Source organism: Polyodon spathula, chromosome 13, assembly GCF_017654505.1.
Source record: "Polyodon spathula isolate WHYD16114869_AA chromosome 13, ASM1765450v1, whole genome shotgun sequence".
In the NCBI taxonomy this organism is placed as follows: Eukaryota; Metazoa; Chordata; class Actinopteri; order Acipenseriformes; family Polyodontidae; genus Polyodon; species Polyodon spathula.
In genome coordinates this window covers 40,294,276-40,314,719 of record NC_054546.1, presented here as the reverse complement: position 1 = coordinate 40,314,719, position 20,444 = coordinate 40,294,276, and the positions used below count along the sequence as shown (strand labels likewise).

The following is a 20,444-nucleotide window of genomic DNA, read 5'->3' as shown; positions in this document are numbered from 1 at the left end:
AGTTGTATGTTTTTTCTCTGACTATCATTATCGGGGTTGGGGTATTTTTTGGTTCGGTCGCACCCAGTTATATGTTTTTAAATGGTGTCTAATAAATCCAAAGGCACGACTGTAGTATGCCAAACATTCTAAAGCTTCCCCCTAGCATTTATGTAGGTGAGTTTTCATAGGGAGTGTGATACTAATGCTTAAATAAAATGGGTCAAATGTTTTGTCAATTGTACAGTATACTTGCATGGTAAGCGGTAAATAATCTGTGCATGCTTTAGATTCACGCACAGGTCCACAGTATTTTCATGTAATTGATGTAAATATATGTGGTTGACATGAATTGTTATTGAAATGTATATACCTTAATTTTATTAAAAAAAAAGATATCTGTAGAAGTGTAATGAGTGAAAATGCATGCTTAATTTAAATTGTGAATCTGTCTGTTAAGAACTGCATTAGAGGTAGAAGAAGCATAAGACATATTAATTGACAGACAGGAACTGCTGTCTCTGTGGTTGATACAAGTAATTTATTACTTTAGAAATGAATGCCACCTCTAGAATGTGCTTCATTAATTTCAAATTTAGTTTTAATTTCAAGCTGTTGCCCCTTGAGAAGAATATGGTGGAAAATTATGTTTGAAGAGAGGATTTTTTTTTGCTGTGAAAGAATAAAAAAACACAAAACTATTCTAACTTGAAAGATTATATATATATATATATATATATATATATATATATATATATATATATATATATATATATATATATATATATATATATATATATATATACATATATATATATATATATATATTCTCCTCCAGGTTTGTGCTAAAATGCAGCAACAATTATTGGTGTTGTGTTGTAACAAAATCTGAATTTATAGTTTTGTATTCAGAATTAAGGAATTAAATTTTTTTTTTTTTTAAATCCTTTATCGCATTTTACCCTCGCTTAAAATTGATAGGGTTTTTTTAATAGTTTTTTTAATAGTGTCTAATTGGGCTATGTCTTGTTTTCACAGCCTATGTTCCGGACGAGCTAAAGGCAGCGGCGCTGGTGGATGAAGACGTTGAACCAGATGAATCACCCGGGGACGAGGAACCCCCAGTCAAGTATATGTGCTCAGATAAGGATTTCTCAAAAGACTCTCAGAGCTACCAGGACTCCCCAGCGGCTGAGTTCTCCAGCCACGAAATGGACAGTGAATCTCATTTGAGTGAGGCCAGTGATTGCATGTCAGACTTCGAGAGCGCCTCGATCAAGAATGAGGAGGAAATCAAGGAGCTGTCAGCCCCTAATGAGGACACCCCTGCACCGGACAGCCTGGAGCAGATGAAGGCAATCTACAACAGCTTTCTGACCAACCCGTACTGGTCCACCCTCAACCTGAACCTTAGCCAGACCACAACTGAAAAGCCTCAGGGCAGCAGCAGTAGCAGTAGCAGCAGCAGCAGTAGCAGCTGTGGGAGTGGCAGCTATGACTGGCACCAGTCCGCCATGGCAAAGACTTTTCAGCAAGTTTCTCAGAACAGGCTGAACCCGGAGCCTAGTCTTTTCAGCACGGTTCAGCTCTACAGGCAGAGCAACAAACTGTATGGCTCCATTTTTACTGGGGCTAGCAAGTTCCGCTGCAAAGACTGCAGTGCCGCTTATGACACATTGGTAGGGCTGACGGTGCACATGAACGAAACGGGACACTACCGCGACGACAACCATGAGACAGACAACAACAACCCGAAGCGCTGGTCCAAACCTCGCAAGCGCTCCTTGCTGGAGATGGAGGGTAAGGAAGACGCCCAGAAAGTCCTGAAGTGCATGTACTGTGGCCACTCTTTTGAGTCATTGCAGGACCTTAGCGTCCACATGATCAAGACGAAACACTACCAGAAAGTGCCTCTCAAGGAACCTGTGACCCCTGTGGCAGCCAAAATCATCTCCTCCACCCGAAAGCGGGTACCCATCGAACTGGACTTCCCCAGTTCTCCAGATTCCTCGGCAGGGACACCCAAATCGTCTTTAGCTGATCCAAGTGATGTCCTGCATAAGGCCTCCAACCCCTACATTACCCCCAACAACCGATACGGCCACCAGAACGGCGCCAGCTATGCCTGGCAGTTTGAGTCCCGCAAATCCCAGATCCTCAAGTGCATGGAGTGCGGGAGCTCCCACGATACACTGCAGGAGCTGACCGCTCACATGATGGTCACAGGGCACTTCATAAAGGTGACAAACTCAGCCATCAAGAAGGGGAAACCCATTGTGGAAGCCCCCATTACACCAGTGGCAGCCACTCCACTAGAGGAGAAGGTGCAGTCAGTACCTTTAATGGCCACAACCTTCTCACCTCCTGCTGCTACCCCTTCCAGCATATCCCCAAAGCTATGTATAGAGATCAAGAAAGAAGAGATGGAAGAGGAATGTGCCAAAGATAAAAGCAAAGACAAGGAGAAGCTGGAGGAGGATGAGAAGCTTGATGTCCCCTCCAAATACCACTACCTGACTGAGGAAGACCTGGAGGAGAGCCCAAAAGGTGGCTTTGACATTCTCAAATCTCTGGAAAACACAGTGACATCTGCCATCAACAAAGCTCAGAATGGTGCTCCGAGCTGGAGTGGCTACCCAAGCATTCATGCCGCCTATCAACTCCCCAATATCATGAAGCTTTCCCTGGGTTCATCTGGGAAGAGTTCTGCATTAAAGTACATGTTTACAGGCGGTGAGATTTTGTCCCCAACCAAAAGCCAACCACTTGTTTCTCCGCCTTGCAGTCAGACCTCACCTCTGCCAAAAAATAACTTCCATGCTATGGAAGAGCTGGTGAAAAAGGTCACAGAGAAGGTGGCCAAAGTGGAAGAGAAAATGAAGGAACCTAAGGTGAAATCATCTCCCCATCGCCGAATGACACCTTCCCCTTGTAGCAGTGAACCTGGGGAGCCCATTAAAGGAGATTCTCCTAAAGAATATAGTGTTAAAACCCTAGAAAGCAATGGAGGGGGTCATAAAGACATGAACAGTGAAAGCCCTGTAAAAGATTCAGTTGAGAATGGGACAGACCCTGTCAAACTGCCTGCCACTAGTTTGTGTAGCAGCACTGCCATCATCACAGACCACCCTCCAGAGCAACCTTTTGTTAACCCCTTAAGTGCGCTTCAGTCTATAATGAATGTCCACCTGGGCAAGGCTGCCAAGCCAGCTCTGCCCACCCTGGACCCAATGAGCATGCTTTTCAAAATGAGCAACAGCCTGGCAGAAAAAGCAGCAGTGGCCACCCCACCCATGCAGACCAAAAAAAATGAGCGCCTGGACCGTTATTTCTATCATGTCAACAACGACCAGCCTATGGATTTGACAAAAGGCAAGAGTGACAAAAGCTGCTCTTTGGGTTCAGCGCTGTTGTCATCCACATCAACGTCTTCTGCTTCTCTTTCATCCACAGTGACAACGACAAAGGCATCTGCAGTCGTGTCATTCATGTCAAACTCTCCGCTACGTGAGAATGCCTTGTCAGACATCTCTGATATGCTGAGGAACCTGACAGAAAGCCACACATCAAAATCTTCTACACCTACCAGCCTGTCTGAGAAGTCGGACATAGAGGGCACTACCATCGAGGAGCCAGAGGAGATCTCTCCGGCCCAGAAACGCAAGGGCCGCCAGTCCAACTGGAACCCCCAGCACCTGCTTATCCTCCAGGCCCAGTTTGCTGCCAGCTTGAGGCAGACCTCAGATGGGAAGTACATCATGGCGGACCTCAGCCCCCAGGAGAGGATGCAAATCTCCAGGTTTACAGGACTCTCAATGACCACCATCAGCCACTGGCTAGCCAATGTGAAATACCAGCTGAGAAGGACAGGTGGAACAAAGTTCCTAAAGAACCTGGACTCTGGACACCCTGTGTTCTTCTGTAATGACTGCACTTCACAGATCCGAACTCCCTCCACCTATATCAACCACCTAGAGTCGCATCTGGGTTTCAGGTTGAGGGACTTGTCCAAACTGTCCAGCGAACAGATCACTAGCCAGATCACGCATGCAAAAAGCCACTCCGAAAAACTGATCACCGCCGGCTCCTCCCCGGAGGAAGAGGCCGGCTCCACTTACCAGTGCAAGCTCTGCAACCGGACTTTTGCAAGCAAGCATGCCGTCAAGCTGCACCTCAGCAAGACACACGGCAAGTCTCCGGAGGATCACCTTATGTACGTGTGTGAACTAGAGAAACAGTAGCACTGGCTCCCATGAACTCGGCTTTAAGTAGCTTTTGAGAGGCAAAAAACTAAAACTGTACACACACAAAGATGCCATAAAGCTACTGTTTAGTTTCGGCACACAATCTTGTTACATTTCCAGAGGTGACACTCTGGACTGTTTTTTTTTTTTTTTAATTATTATTATTTTATAACTGTACAGTGTTTAAAATAGAGGTGCATAATCAGCTGTTGTTACTGGTTAAATATAAAGGTTATTAAAAAAAAAAAATGAAATGGTATGTGTTTGGAATTTGTGTAAATTGGATATAGTTTCTGTGCCTCTCTTAGGTGCATTAAGCTGCATGTGTTTATGGACAATTTAGTTAAGCATTTATAACTAAATTTGGTGCACTTTTTTACATGACCTATATGTGCTGGTATCGGCCTTCAACATTTAACCCTCTGAGTACGGCTAAGCACTTCTATGTTCACTTGAAAACCAAAAGCTAGGGGGGAAATTAATTTTGGGCATACAAAAATTGGCCACTATTAGTTGCACAGTTCCAAATCTTTATAAATTCTTTGTATAAAATATAGATGTATGGCTGGCTAAGGTAAAGCCAAAGCTGTTGCATTTGTTCAATATATCAGGAGCCTTTATTAATTCAGGTCTGTGTAAAAACAACAAAAAATAAAAATAAAAAAAAGGTCCTATCTAAATTATGCATCATTTTTATATTTTTTTAACTTAAAAGAAAATTTAAAAAAAACATGAGTATATAGTAGATGGTGCACAATATATGAAGACACTCATGAAATCGTTTTGCACAATATTTCTTTTTTTTTTTTAAATATGTTATTTAATCAAAAAAAGCTGGTTAAAACTTTGTATTATTATTATTATTATTATATTATTATTATTATATTATTATTATTATTATTATATTTTAGCCTTGTGCTCAAAGGGTTAAACCTCTAGTACAAATTGTACTGTATTTCATGAAACTTAATAAAAAAAATAAAATAAATCTTTACAAAAAAAAAATTAAAAAAAAAAAAGTTTGTACAAAAAATGTTACTTTATAAAGTTATAAGGCATTCCATGATGTAAACTCTCACTGATAAGCACTCTTGGTTGTTATTTCATATTGTAGAACGCCTTTTTGATTGGTAACTTTTTGTTCTGCCTAATTATTCTCCCATGATTCCATACTGCAGCTTTATCTTTAGGCAATTGAAAGGTAACCCATGGTTACCAGCACACTGAGTGACTCTCTTCTGCTATATTTTTGGCAGTTAATTTGCAGAAGTAACTGACAGCTGACAACTTATGAGAATCTGTGTATAAAATATTGGCATGTAAACAGCGCACACACTGTTATGCACTCTGTGCCCTGTTTTTGTTGTTGACAATGAAGCACCTATTATATGACTTCATACAATCTTTTTTTTTTTCTACTGCAGCATTAAAATGTTTTTTGCAATAATTTTGTGTTGAGTTCACAATTATGTCTGCAATGTGCTATGGCTAATGAGCACATTAAAATTAAATTGTATTCCGTGTCTCTCTCTGAGGTGAGCTTGAGTAGTTTTCTTGATCTGCCAGCCGCAGGCAGTCGCCGCGCTCTGCACATAAATCACTGATGTTTCAGCGAACTTTACCATCGAAAGTGCAGCGCTTGTGCAAATTCAAAGACCACTAAATCCAAACCTGCTCCCTGGAAGAGTAGTGTATAATAGCCCTCTTTACATGTGAGGTGACATTGTAATCTGTTGAGCTATATTTGTTTTGATTCAATTAGCACATCATTCATAAGAAATTCAAAATGAATGGATACAAATATGCATTTTTTCGCTAAAACTCGTTGTCCTAGCTAGCCCTGAGACTAATAGGGCTTAATGTATTTGGCTTCACCTATATATATATATATATATATAGCAACAACAAAAAAGCCCATTATTGCACAATATGTATTTGCCAATATCATAATTACATTTGGACTAATCTTGACCCAGATCTTGGTCAGCAATCAGCTAAGAATGTGCAAAAATCAAGTTCTAGAAATACCGCTGAAATAGCTAGCATTAAAAGCACAACTGATTACGTTTGGATTTGATCTGTCAATCCATTTATTTATCTTTTTACTGAAAGAACCTTCTGTTTCACTGATAATTTGCCCTGTTTCCAGGGTGTCATTCATAATCCTGTAATTAAGCCCTTAGTATCCCCCCCCCCCCCCCCCCCCAAAAAAAAAAGGCAAAGGGAAACAAGAGCATCTTAATAGGGTGAGTGATTTTAGCCACAGTTCTCGCATAACAAATTCCAATACTGTCATAATTCACACATGCAAGATGATGCACTCCACGATTCAGTATAAAGCATGTGTTTCTTGCCAGACCAATGGTTTGGGTGTTTGATTTTAAATTGCTGTTGTGGTCCTATGTGTTTATTTCCACCTCGCCTCCAGAATTATTACCTCTGCTTATGATTGTGCTCTCGTCTCAAGCGTTAAACAAAACCTCTGCATCAGATACCAAGTTCACAGGTTACACACGCACAGCTTTCCCAATTGATTTTAGATGTTTGTCGTACCAATATTTTGATCGTAAGCTTACTCCCCATTTGCTGCATATATATGTTATATTCAGCTAAAAATAAATAGTGGTTAAGGCTAGCGTTCATTTGAATACACATCTTGGTTTAGCATATCCATCCCAAGTAGACACTTCAGTCCTATGAGCTGAAGTGATACTTTTACTAGTTTTATTTACAGGCCTTGTAATTCATAGCAAGCCTAACAAGGACCCATCTATTAGACATGCTAATTTAAGAGGCCTGTAAATTCTGTGAAACTAATGTGAAAAATACTGGCAAGCTTTTAACTCACAGGTGTGCTCTGGTGACCTGGCAGTTACCCCACCCGAGCAATGGCCTGTTAAGCACGCTGTAGATCTTCCACACGTCAAGTTTACAAAGTAACTTAAAATAACATTTATGATAAATGTGCAATTTGCCTAATTTATGGTTCTATGATGTGCTCAGGGCTACATGCAAAATGAAAATCTTAAATGAACCTTGAACAGCGCACTTCACAACAAGAAATCACTATGCCATACAGCTTAGTGAACTATCCACTGAGGGTAAAAATCACAAAACATCACATTTTCTGCAGCTTTAATTTCCTCATACAGTGCAAGCAGTTAACTAATTATATGTCTCTCTGTGTGTGTGCGTGTGTGTGTGTGTGTGTGTGTGTGTGTGTATATATATATATATATATATATATATATATATATAAATTGCATTACTTGTGCTGTCAGTGTGGCGTGCTAGTAATGAAGTACATCGCTCAAGGTAAAGACAGTGACAGTGAGCCTAATACTGTATTGCAGATATGTTTATTAGCAGGCATTTGTTTTAGGCATTACATTGTTAACACTCTGCTTTGAAGTCAGCATACCATTTGGTATTGCTATTTGAGATATAGGCATTTGGCTTGTGTTTTAAAATACTAATTATTCACTCAGAGAAATCTAAATTACACTTGAAAGCTTATTTTCAACTGAAGTACGAATGTCAAAACATATCCCTTACAATTGCTGTGTGATTCTTACCTTAAAATACAAGGTAAGAACCATGTAACAATTTCTGTAAAGAGCTGTGGCAGAGTGGCTTGCAGTGTACAGGTGCAGGAGTGATGCTGTGCGTAATCAGGAGACAGACAGTTGTAATCCACTCAGAACAGTTTTTTTTATTTATAATCCTGGTCTGGTGACCAAACAATAATTCCAGGCAATACACAACAATACGTAATGCACTGGAATAAATAAATGGGTTGCAATCCCAAATAGTAAACACAGTCAATAGGACACGCACAATACACAAACACAGTCACCAGTCCCGAGTGAGTGCTGTAGTGCTCGTGGTGCAAAATACAATTAATCGTGGTAATAAGTGAAGTGAAGTCTGGGTTTGTGCTGGCCTCTGGTGACAGCTCCAGATGTGTTTAACTGTCTACTAAATAACAAGTTGGCAGTTAGAGACAAGACAAAACAAACAAAACACATACGATATAACAGGTCCTTCCTGTTGATTCCTTAACCAAAACGAAGGAACAGATTACATCGCTTTGTCCCCTTCTTGTACTGTCACACATGACCCCTTGGTAAAAGATTGCAGCCACTCCTCCAATCCACAGCTGCCACATCGTTTCCCTTCGAGTGGATGAGTTAATGCTCTGAAGCTCCGCCCCCTTTCTAGATGATCGACTTCCTTTTAACCCTGAGAATGAATTGTCAGGCCAAATATTCTAGGGTACTCTGTTCCCGTTACTTAGCACCCTCACAGGTTGGGAGGGAGATTTACCACAAAAGATCATTCTATTTCTGTCACAAGAGTTCATGTGGTTTTTAATGTTTTAATTACATTGCATTGCAGGACCCAATTGTCTGATTCTCTTTCTATATCACAGGATACTTATACCTTAATCAATATAATCCCTGACCAATTTATCTCTGGGGTATTATTAGAAAACTAAAATAAATCTTCCTGACAAAATGAAACTGGTAAATGTGTCTTCTCCTGTGACACCCTGCCTGGCTGCTACGCTATTACTAACCCCTCCAGCCAGAAAAGGGGCACATTCGCCTAAAGAGCCGTTTCATGAATGGAATGGCCTTTCATTGTTCCCATCAACACATTTAATGTCTTTGTATCTGTTGGTAAGTCTTGTCTTTATACAAGCAACCTTATTGCCCTGTCAGTCACCTCTCTGGCCTGGAAATGAAGGTATGGAGAGTTGGGACACTTGCAGCATAAGTACCAAGAAAAGGATTTGAAAACTGAGCCTCTAAGCCCAGCAACGTCAAGCAAAGGAACACTAACACACTCTTCGACACACATACGATGTGTCAAAACAGTGGCAGTTCAGGAAGCCCTGTACAAGCCAAGCAGCAGCACCTTTGATTGTTGTGGTGTTTTTGTTTAACATGCAAGGGCATTCTTCATCAGTACTGGGGGATCAATTGATAATGAAAAAAAAAGAAATAAATGATCCTCTATCAACCTTAAAATATAGCTAATGCTTTTTTGGCTATCTATCAATTACAGCCCATTAAAGATGATTAAATGAATATGTAGGTAGATTAAAACAAAATTAAGAAAAAGGTTTGTGGTTTAAAAATTCAGGTGCATTATAATGTACCTGTAGTACTAAACCAAAGCAATACTTTAAGTAGATGTTATTGATGGTATTGAGACATTGAAAAGTGACAGCTGTTGTAGCTGGAGTATGTAATATAGTATGGAGTAGTAATAAGAGGGACAGAGGACCCAGGTGTGAGTCTGGATTTACAATTCAAAGTAAACCAGCCTAGGATTTGCCAGCCTAATCCCAGTCCGCTGCGTGACGATCCTTTTGTTCTGCTGCTTCCAAATAGTTATATATTAGTAAGAAATAGCCAAGACTTTTATATGCACCAAGATATTTAATTTGTTAGATTTTATTTAAGCAATATATTCTATCTGACTGTTTCCATTGTAATCAGCTGTGTGGTCAAGCTATCAAAGAGCTTAACCTATAAAGAGCTTAAACGTGAGACATTGATTTGTGGAGAGTCAATATAGCAATAACCTCATTTTGGATGGCAATATGATATTACTGCCCCAAAGGTATTTATTGCCAGCCATAGCAAAAAGAAGGAGGGCAATGGCTCCACTGGGACTTTTTATAACTATAATGCCCAAGCAAAATTCTGTTACTTCTATTATCATCGATATTTCAACCTACCCATATTATTTGGGGATACATCAGTGTTATTGTTGACTTTTCCGGGAATGCTAAGTCTCTGTTAAAATTAACCAACATTTGCAAAAAAATGACCTCAAGGTATTGTCGCTTGAATGCATGGTGTTTTAATGGTTGGCACAGAAGGCATGAAACTCATAGAAACCTGGTTTCAAAACCATTGCGCCCAGTGTTTTCTACTGGTACCGGTAACTGTACCATAGTTTCAAGTTGCTGCCAACCAATCTGCTCATTTTGCCATGCCTTATTTTTGTCCTCTCCTGCTCCAGTGAATTTGAGGCATTTTGTGTGAAAATCCATTGTTGCCTTTGTGCTTCAATAGTAATAACAAGCAGGGGCCGTTGCAATTCTTAGTGGTTTGGCAATCAGGGAATTGTTCAGAGCTCCAGCGGAAACACTACAAAATATTTACAAAGGTTCAAAATACCCCAAACACATTCTTCAAGTATATTATTCAGCTTCTCAAGCTCTATTCCCACAGAGTGTTTTTCACATTTCTGATAGCGCTGCATATCTTTCCATAGTTACCAATTTTACAATCCTCTCTGGGTCATAGTATCACAACCTTTGCTCAAGCACTGTCATTAAAAATCATTTCTGTCCAAATGAGTCTTGAATATACATTTTAAATCTATAAAGCTTTCCAGTGCACATAAAAGACCATTTTACAGCCGCTGAAGTGTTGGGTAGTCTATGATATTGATCCTAATATATGCATAAGACACAAATACTAATATTTTTGTAGTGTCTGGTTGGAACAAAAATGTTTGTTGTCCCTAGCTCCTGTTTTGGTTTTCAACATTCAATTGGGCTAATTATATACCATGCTTATTCTCCCATTCAAAAGAAAGACTGTATTTTTTTTGTCTGGGCATAGTTTTGCAACTAAATTATTTATTTAACAGGGAGGTAAGTGGCATTTTTTAAAATTACATCAGACATTTAAAACAATACAGCTAAACAGCTGGTGGTCTTAATATATATATTAAATACTACTGATTGCGTTATCTAAATTTTGCTAAGTAGAATGTGACAGTTTACATCAAGCTTTTATTTGAATTGCAGGGCTATGCAAAGAATTTAAAATGTACAGTTGATATTTTTTTTTTCTTACAAAAGAAGATTAAATTAGACTGACCAGCAAAAATAACACACTACAAGAAAATGTCAGATAACACATCAAATATATCTATCCTGTAAAACTCATGAGAAAAGATATATAAAAAAAGTATAATCCCTGATATACAAATAAATTGTAGTCAGAGAAACGAATCACAACAGTGACTAGAGCTCTTCATTCAGCTGAAGATTGCAGATTGACATAAATACTCAAAACAAATCCTTAGTAATTGAAGAGTAGTGTTTGTTTTATATTTAAACTCCAGCTACAGAGGGAGAAACACTGCACGCTACACAGTGTCATTGTGAAGCAATGAGGAGGATAGAATGAGGTATATGTGCCAGGAAGGGCCCTAATATTGTCAGCTCTTTTGTTTTTTTTTTGTTTTTTTTTTTTAAGTGGAGGTACAGTCGCAGCAGTCACGCCTCAGTGACCATGAAACAGAGATGGCAAAAGCTGAAGGTCTCTGCTCCTGAAAGCCTCATCAAGACTTGTCATCGCTCTAATGAATATCATTTAAATTGCTCTGTATATTGGAGGAGTTTAGATGTCGATTTAATTTGCGCATGTGTTTGAGTTCTTCTGCTTGGCTAAGCTAACAGAGAGGAGCAGCCTAATGAAAAGTGAGTTTGGTGACAGTGTGATGAGGCTCGACCCAATCAGATGTGTTTGAAAGGGGATTCTGACAGGGCTGAGAATCAAGAAAACTGGCATTTAAGAAAGTGGCTGCAGTTCACTTAGGCTATACTTGCCTGCTTTGCGGTAAGGGCTGTTTACCTTGTCTCATGTTTTGTCGCATAAATGTGGGTTTAAACCACTCATCACTGTGTTCCTGTCTATGCTGTTATTTTGATTTGAACATTCTCAGTCAGGAGGCCTCAACACATCACAACTCCAGAAATGTTGTTTCAAGCAATCCCAGAAACAACAGGTCAATTTTCGAACAGTGAGAATCTAAAATAAAATACCAATTTTAGGTATCTACAAAAGAAAATTACAAAGAAAATAAACACATAAACAGGGAAAAATAAACACTGAAAATTAAAGCATTTATCGACACAAATGAGTTTTACTTTCTTTATTTGTTTAGTCTGACCATTGTTCTCCTTTTCATGCTATGGCAAATTGATAAGTAAGTTCCTTTCCACTTCTGTTATACCTTATTTTGTTAGCTCTACTTGGAATGCAGATGCAGTTGTTTCAGCTGCTTTGTATTTCTTGCTGATTTTTTTTAGATTGTATTTTAATTAGTTGAAATATGTGTTTGAACTTAAGCGAATATTTGACTAAACAATTAGTTGTAACGAGTACGCCAAGCTTTCAGCTAGAGATTAAACAATTTTGATTATTTGCCATTTCACCACTGTATCTACTGTTCACTGTTCAAACATGGAGGAAGGGCAAGGAGTCATTCAATGAGATGCATTTGGAGAGGTTACCGCATTTGTTTGAATAAAATTTTTCTCAAAAATGGCCAAAAATTGGAGTTTAGTGATGAGCAGGGATCCTAAGAATCCATTTACTGTGGAATAACACAGGAAAACAAGGATATTATGTGCTGTCAGGGAATTATTTTTTTATACTTGGGGCAGGGCAAAAAACATGCAAGGCTTTTTTGTTTGTTTGATAACCAAATCAATACACTTATTATATATAATCATCAACACAGGCAATATTGCTTTAAATTTTCTTAAACATATTTCACTAAAACTACATCTGGTGTACAGAGGTCAAGGTTGAATGAGGCACTTTGTCATATTCATGTTGAAACGTAGCTACAGTTTACTTCAGTATCCAGTGCTTTGTTGCTACTGAATAAGCTGTTTAAAGATCCAGAAAACGATAAAAAAAATCACCCCTAATAATTGAGTAATGAATTTGGCAATAGCCATCCAGGTGACAAAGACTAACTGGGAGATAAACTAATCTTTTTTTATTATTACAACACAGAAGTATTTGTAATGTTTAAATTAAAATGGTAAGTTTGTTTATATCTGGTGAGCTTGTAACTTCCTTAGAATTAGAAAATGCACCAATAAATACTTCCTGCATTAACTACTGTTCAATAGTACTGTTGGTGTAGCTTATAATGTGACGGGGGGGGGGGGGGGGGGCAGCTTAATTTTAACCTTTTATTTTAATTGCGGAATAACACTTTTTTTTGCAGAAGATTTATTTTTTTTTTTTTTTTTGAGAATTTTTAACATTTTTTTATTGCAGAAGAGTGTATTAAAATTACTGTCTAATCTCAAAATATCCATGACATACAGGCAGCCATTAGCTCCTGAGAAGTTTGAAGAGAAGCTTTTACAATTTCAGCATTTCGTTATTAGGTTCCGTTCTAACAAACAGGACCAGCTTGGACAGATCGGAAACGCTGATCAGATCCCCGTATTTTTTGACATGCCAAGCAATACCACGGTTCACAAATTGGGAGAAAAACAGGTGTGAGTAATCTCGACTGGAACTGAGAAGCAGCACATAACTAATGCTTTGTGTGACATTAGATGGCTGGAAACTGCCTCCATGCATCGTTTTCTTATATGCGTAATTGAGGGTGTATCTTTGTAAATGCATCTTTATTTGATGTTTTCCATTTTTTCCTCAAATTGAGGGTGGGACATTTGGAGGGGGGTCTTAAATTTGAAGGAATTTGAAGTTGGAGTCTTGTCACATATTCAAAATCACTGCACTGCCTCACAGAATTTAAAAGTATCGAACTGTAACCATCTTGCTTTCACAGAATGTACAGCTGTAATTATGAAACTGAGTGACCAATTACCTGCGAAAAAACATGTAGTAAGTAGACATGCTAATTTGGATAAAAAACAATTAAATGAACAGAAAGATAAAATAAATAAATAAATAAATCACTGTCTTTATACTCAGTCACCCCGACTTTGTCACTTAAATAATGTATTTTTGGTGGTTTGTAAATGATACAAAAAAACACAAAGAGACAGTTCTGCACACTATCTACCCCTCTCAGACATAGACCTTGAAAAATTCCTGAAATCCGAGTCGTTGTCGTATTTATTTGTATTCCTCCCGTCTGTTCTGCTCAGTGTGTCTGCCCTGTCAGTGACTAGGGAAAAAAAATAACTTGCTGCCGTCTCAACTCCGCCCCCTGGTGTACCCTTCAATGGCAATGTCCACAATATCATAAATACAGATGTACTTTCTTTTGCATATTCCAATAAAATAAATTTTCTCAGCCTAACTTAGTGTGCAGTTCAAAGTTATAAATGGGACTACTTTATTGGCGTAAAAATATATATTTTTTGCCATAAACATGATTTATGCTTTTTTTCTTCAAATCCACTGTTTGACCTCGATTATAAATACAATAAGGCAATTCACGACATCTGTATATGTTGACTTTACAGACTTCTCGGGGGTTGGACCCCCGCACAACGCCCCGAGGCATCCGTATATTCAACGTATACGGACGGCCTGCCGGGCCTTACTTCATACTTAAACCACCCCATGTGCTATTCAACCTATAGTTCCATGTGTAATGTAACTAAGCTACATGTATTGTTCTTTTTAAAGGTCTCTACTGATTGAAACCCTTCCAAACCCATTTCAGTGTGTCTTTTTAACATATGTCTTCATTTGAAATAACTGTTGAATGCTCATGAGGAACTTTTATTGCCAGGACTTTATTTCCTCAAGGGTGCTGCTGTTCTGTTGCACAGCAGTATTAGGACATCTGTCCTGATATACAAAGTCACCACACAAATCACACTTTAATACATAATTGTTCATGTGTGTTCTCTACCTCTCCAATGTTGAAGTTTATATTATTATTGACCAGGCTTAGTGACTGCAGAAAAAGCTGATTTTATGAAGTGAGTGGTTTTAGAAACAATATATTATAAATGGAAGATAATTCACGTTTTTAGAGGGGGCAGAAATTAGAGCTGGTAATGGTAATTTTTCAAACCACCTCACTCCATATATATACAACGCAATGCATGTAAAATTCATCAAAGTGAATGCATGAGTGAGTAATAATCTCCTGATATTCAAATACCTTTTGAGTAAGAGTAGATAAAATAGTGAAAGAGTAATTTTTCAATTACAAGCTGTAAGCAGGCTGGTCAGGATGACTTCTCGGAAGCTGGGAGATGTGTTGCTGTCTGACACTGATCCAATCACACTTGGAATGGCTGGAGAATTGTGTGCTTAACTAACTTGCCGGTTGATAGGGAAGGCAGTCTCTCGAAGCATAATTAAATGATAAGTTCATATTCAGGGGACAATTGTAAGTTACTGAGATTGTCATAGACAACGGCAAAAATAGTCTGCCTCTTGATGAATACCCTTATTAGCAGCCACACTGCTCTCTGTTCACAAGAATATACCGGGGGAATTATGCAAGATGAAGCCCTGTTTGCAAAAGGCATCCCTGATGATTATTTAAAAGATCCTTAAGAAAGACTGCTAAAGCTGCGAAGTAAACAAGTCAATTTTTTTGTAACATATGCTAGTGTTCTTATTAATATTGCAATTGGCGAAGCATGACGCCCCCTGGTACCCAGCTACAATGGAGCCCTGTTCAGTTGGTTTCCACCATAGGGACACCATATGATGCTGTTCTAGAGGAGGCCCTTGTGATTAAGAATGCATTTGTACTTTTTTTTTATAAACTGGGTGATTCAATAGATGCATGGCTACTACATCAGGAGAAATGTTGTGGAACAGTGAAACCTGTCAGGTAGCAACAGTAGACTATCATGAAGAGGATGGTATAGTGACACTAGGCTTCAGATCAGATTGACCTGGATCTTATAAAACAGACAGCAAAAAAGCCTGCAAATCATTCATCATGCTGTCACTTGGCATGTCGTGCTTGTATTCCTGTGGATTTGTTGAAATTCACTGTGGGATGTTCCATCCCAAAGAGGCTATTTGGTCATATTGAGCACCTATAGACATTCCATGACTGAATTCCCTGTGATATAGGGTGACACCCAAATCCCATCATCTTCTTGTGCCATCTGACACATAATCTAGTGAACCATCCCATACTTTCATTGGCTGCTTAAGAAGCCAGATTGATGTTCCTGTATGTAAATGAATATAGAATACCCTACTGTGATACAGGGTGCCATAGAGTTGTGTCATTTATCAGAGCAAGTGAATATAAGGCAGCCATATTGGTTTAAAAGATACATTTTGTCAAGCCATTTGATACCTGGTAAGCAAACAAAAAACATTTGTTACTGTAATAGAAATAGATATTCAGCAAAATCCTTATATTTCATCATTAATTACTTTTAACAGGGTGAAATACCTATGTTGTATGTTGTAACTATCTTGTCAGATTTGTTGAAATATTAAAAGAAACAAGAAAAATGATTTGACAAACATTTGGACTTTCTCAATCTAAACTATTACCAAAGACAACAGCTGAATGCTTGTCAAAGAATCATACAATTTGTATTAAGTATTTGTGACAATTAAGTGTTTTACATAAAATATCAATGCACTGGCCTTCTGATTTATCCAATAATAACCTGAATCTCCCACCCTGTTTCTTCATAATGAACTGTAGCCTCCACAGACCCATATTGTACTGACTCCATTAAAACACACTAGTACTCTTTTTAATAGTGTCACAAACAAATATAGCAATTTTCCTCATTCCCACAATGCATTAGCAGCATGGACACTATGGTATGATCTTCATTGTAGCAGTAAGGTAAGCCTCTGACTGAAATGAAGACGAACTGATTAAAACGTTGATTAATTAATGGCAACTGTACTTAGTGAGCTTTCAATTCTTAGAAACAGTTTGGAGACTCAGAAGGCTTTCTTTAATTTGATTATACTGATAGTGACAGTAGGGAAAGAATCATAGGTTGTGGCTGGGCATTCTTGCCCAGGCTAAGCAATGCTCAACAGAGTCTGGATTCAGATTCAAGGTCATCAGCTCTTCCTTTACTGGGTCTTAAAGTTGGGTCAGTTAGCTGCAAGACAAATATAATGTATTCATTGGCCACTTATGGCTCACATGATAATAGCATTTTGTCAGCAGGGCTTGAACTTAACTGTGTAAAACAGAAAAGCAGCAACTATAATTGGTGAAATGCAAAAAGTCCTAGACAACAGTCACATGCGGTTTGCAGTGAGAGCTGATGGATTCACTGAAGACACTTGTTTCAGGGCACTTCTCTGTATATTGTTAATTTAATGCATGATGACGTGACCAATTATAGCAAGCTACGTGCTCAAATAGCATGTCAAAACCTGTGTATCAATCTATTAGATATTGTCTTACAACACATTAAATGGCACCTTAAGTGATATCTCGAAAAGGAAAATGCTGACCTTTTGTAGAAACGCTTTACATCTCCCAATTGGGTTTTTCAAACAAACTTAGCAGATGAGATACACTTTTACACAAGTATTGACCAGGAGGGACATTCTGATTGCAATTCTGGCTCTTATATTTGGATGGAACGTTCCTACTGTGTAACAATGTATAGGTCGCTCCAAACTGACCATTCATATAGACAGCCCTTAAAAGTTGAAGGCTCACCCAGTAAAGCCACTTGAGTGCAGGACATGGTAACAGGCTTCCATGGTTCAATAGCTTGATAATATGAGCTGCTTAGGTGGGTGAAAAGAGGCAATATATCTGACAGGGGAACAGAGGTGGCACGTTCATCTATCGTCCTCCTGATCTGTAAGTAAGTATTTAAAAGAGAGAGCAAAGCTTTGATGAATTATTAAACAGTCAATTGAGGTTTCTGGGATCCATAATCGTGTCTTTTACACCTGAAGACCTCAATTCAGATCTGTCTCTAGTCACGAATTACATCATGGAAACAGTCTCAGTTAAGTCCCCTGTGAACCAAGGTCTCTTCACTGACAGCTTGGCATAACTGTCAATTTCTTGTCAAGAGCTGCCACTGATTTAATACTGTGGAGACTGAAATATTCACCTGTCCTCGGTTCAGGGCACACCCTTCAGGCTGACTTGTGTGTAGGATAGTCTGGCACACTGTCGCTTTGTCTTGGCAGAGGTCTGAAGATGGATAGATTGCCCTGAAATTTAATTTGCCACACATGTTTAGCTTGTTTATGATAACTTAATGTTAATATGGAATGGAGTATGGAGTTTTTCATGACTAGATGTTTACTTTATATGAATCTGAACTGAATTGGATTTTATAAGTTAGTTGAATTACAAGTTCTACCTGTGTTCTACCTGAGATTCTCTTTACAATTCGATAGTACTCACATTGGAGTGAATGTAGCTGGTGTGTTGCCAAGCATCAAATCAATACACACGGACTACTATAGAAACTGACTACTATGTGCAACTGCATTGCACCCAAGTTACTGCCCTCTAGTTATCCAGTGATTAGATTTTTTTTTTACTTGTTCTTCAATCTAATAATTCTGTTGCATGGATGGTCTAAATGACCCACATTGGCAACAGCTTGCTACAAAGAGTATGTTGATTACTTCTTTAAGAGATTACATTAAGCAGCATTTACATACTCCTAATGGAGCCACAGCCTACACCGATAATTATTAGTTTGCGCTAAAAGAGCTAATATCTGAAGGCGTTTAGGTAATATCTGAAGGATATTAGATTTTTCTGTTGATCGTTTCATTTTCTGCTTTGTTAAAACCCAATCTTAAAACTTGGCAGCACATAGGATTTTATGTGACATCATGTGGGATCCTAATAAAGTGGAACGTAGACCACTGTGGCTGGATAAATGGGCTTCACCCAATCCAAAACTGAAAATAAAGTATGGAAAACGAAAGGGACTTGCAAAGAATTATGATGCTAATGAACAGTAGGTGTTTTTAACCCTTGGTTATGACGCCTTTAGGCGCGCTAATATTTTAGATTTCAATGTCACCATTGGCAGTGGCAGTGGATGAATGTGGTTAGAAGTGGTCAGATTGAGTTGATACTCCAACTAAGCTTATTTAAACTGAATCAATGATGCATGATTACCAGAGTGACGCATTTCATTTCCTTTGTTTTTTTACAAGCTGTGCTTTGGATGGTATGATGGTCCATTGATATTATGAAATATTGTTGATTGTTGCTGCTAAATATTCTCTTATCAACAGTTACAAATATGTTATGGTATCTAAAGACTTTTGTTGAAATAAAAACAAGACAACCTGACATTGTCAGATCATTTATTTCAGCAGTTTTAAACCCAACTTGACAGACAGGATTTCGTAACAGAGATTTATTGAATGTATTGAACTCATTTTCATTATACAATGTTCCTTGCTTTTTTTAAATGTGATTTTTTTTAAGCTTGTCATGAATATAGTTATAAAAACAAAATACTATTGAACTTATTCATTTTAACTGAATGTGGACAAAGATCATTAAAAGGGGTACTATTTTCAATAGCCTAAAACAAACAATTAGGTAAAATGAGTGGAGACTGTTGACTGGATTTTATTCTACTGTACAATCAAACCCTTCACAGAAATGCCCTAAACCAAAGTGTCACTAACTGTGAGATACAATAATATTGAAGAGTGTTGGGCAAAATAATGAAGGGCACTCTAATATAACCACACTTACACTGAGCTGAGTTATGTTTTCATTTATGCATCATGCAAGTGTTATATAGATATATGAGATGACTAAAAAGCAGAACCATGTTTCCTTAACTGTTCTAGTTGTTTCTTAGTTTCCAGATAAAAACATTCTAACAGTCTTTATGAAGGTCATCAATTTTCACACTGACGATCAAGACAACTACCATTCACCATCTGTTTAGGAAAACAATGAAGGCTACTGGTGTATACATGAGTAAAATTCATTAACAAAGAAGTACCAAAGCCTCAACCCATTTCCAAGAATGATTTGTTTGGATCCCATAAGTGCAAAGCTACAGTAACTGTTGTGGAAAGCTCTGATATGGTCAACTACTGTGCAGAACATACATCATATCGTATATTCCAACACATGCATTCTTTTTACAGACAACTTGAAGCTTGTCATGAATATAGTTACAACCCCAGTCACATAGATATTGTTGGCTCTGATTGGTCTATTTATAAACTTCAATGGCTGGAGCAAAGCTTCCACAAGGACCAAAGCACCAGTATGAGAAGTTTAGCCTGACGTACCTGTAATTACAGTGAAGCGAAATGTCAATAATTAGTGCTATTATGGGTAAGTGTTATCACAATGTATGATGTATATACATGAGAGTAGAGAGTTAGCTTAACTGAAAAAAAACTTCATTGCTAGAAACTAAAAGTATTGGAAAGATTATAATACTGTTATTGTAGTGACTGTTGCTCTGAATAATTACAATGAGGACACATTGTATTG

The 20,444-nt window shown here is 38.2% G+C and overlaps 1 protein-coding gene across 1 annotated transcript in view; it reads left to right on the top strand.

The window, feature by feature from the left end:
• tshz3b (teashirt zinc finger homeobox 3b) overlaps positions 1-5,029 on the top strand; it is a 36,949-nt gene extending 31,920 nt beyond the window's left edge. Inside the window, exon 3 of the mRNA XM_041269336.1 lies at positions 1,018-5,029. Coding sequence (XP_041125270.1) covers positions 1,018-4,220 — 3,203 coding nt within the window. The 3' untranslated portion in view covers positions 4,221-5,029. The remainder of the gene's footprint in view (positions 1-1,017) is intronic.
• Positions 5,030-20,444: the final 15,415 nt, after the last annotated feature.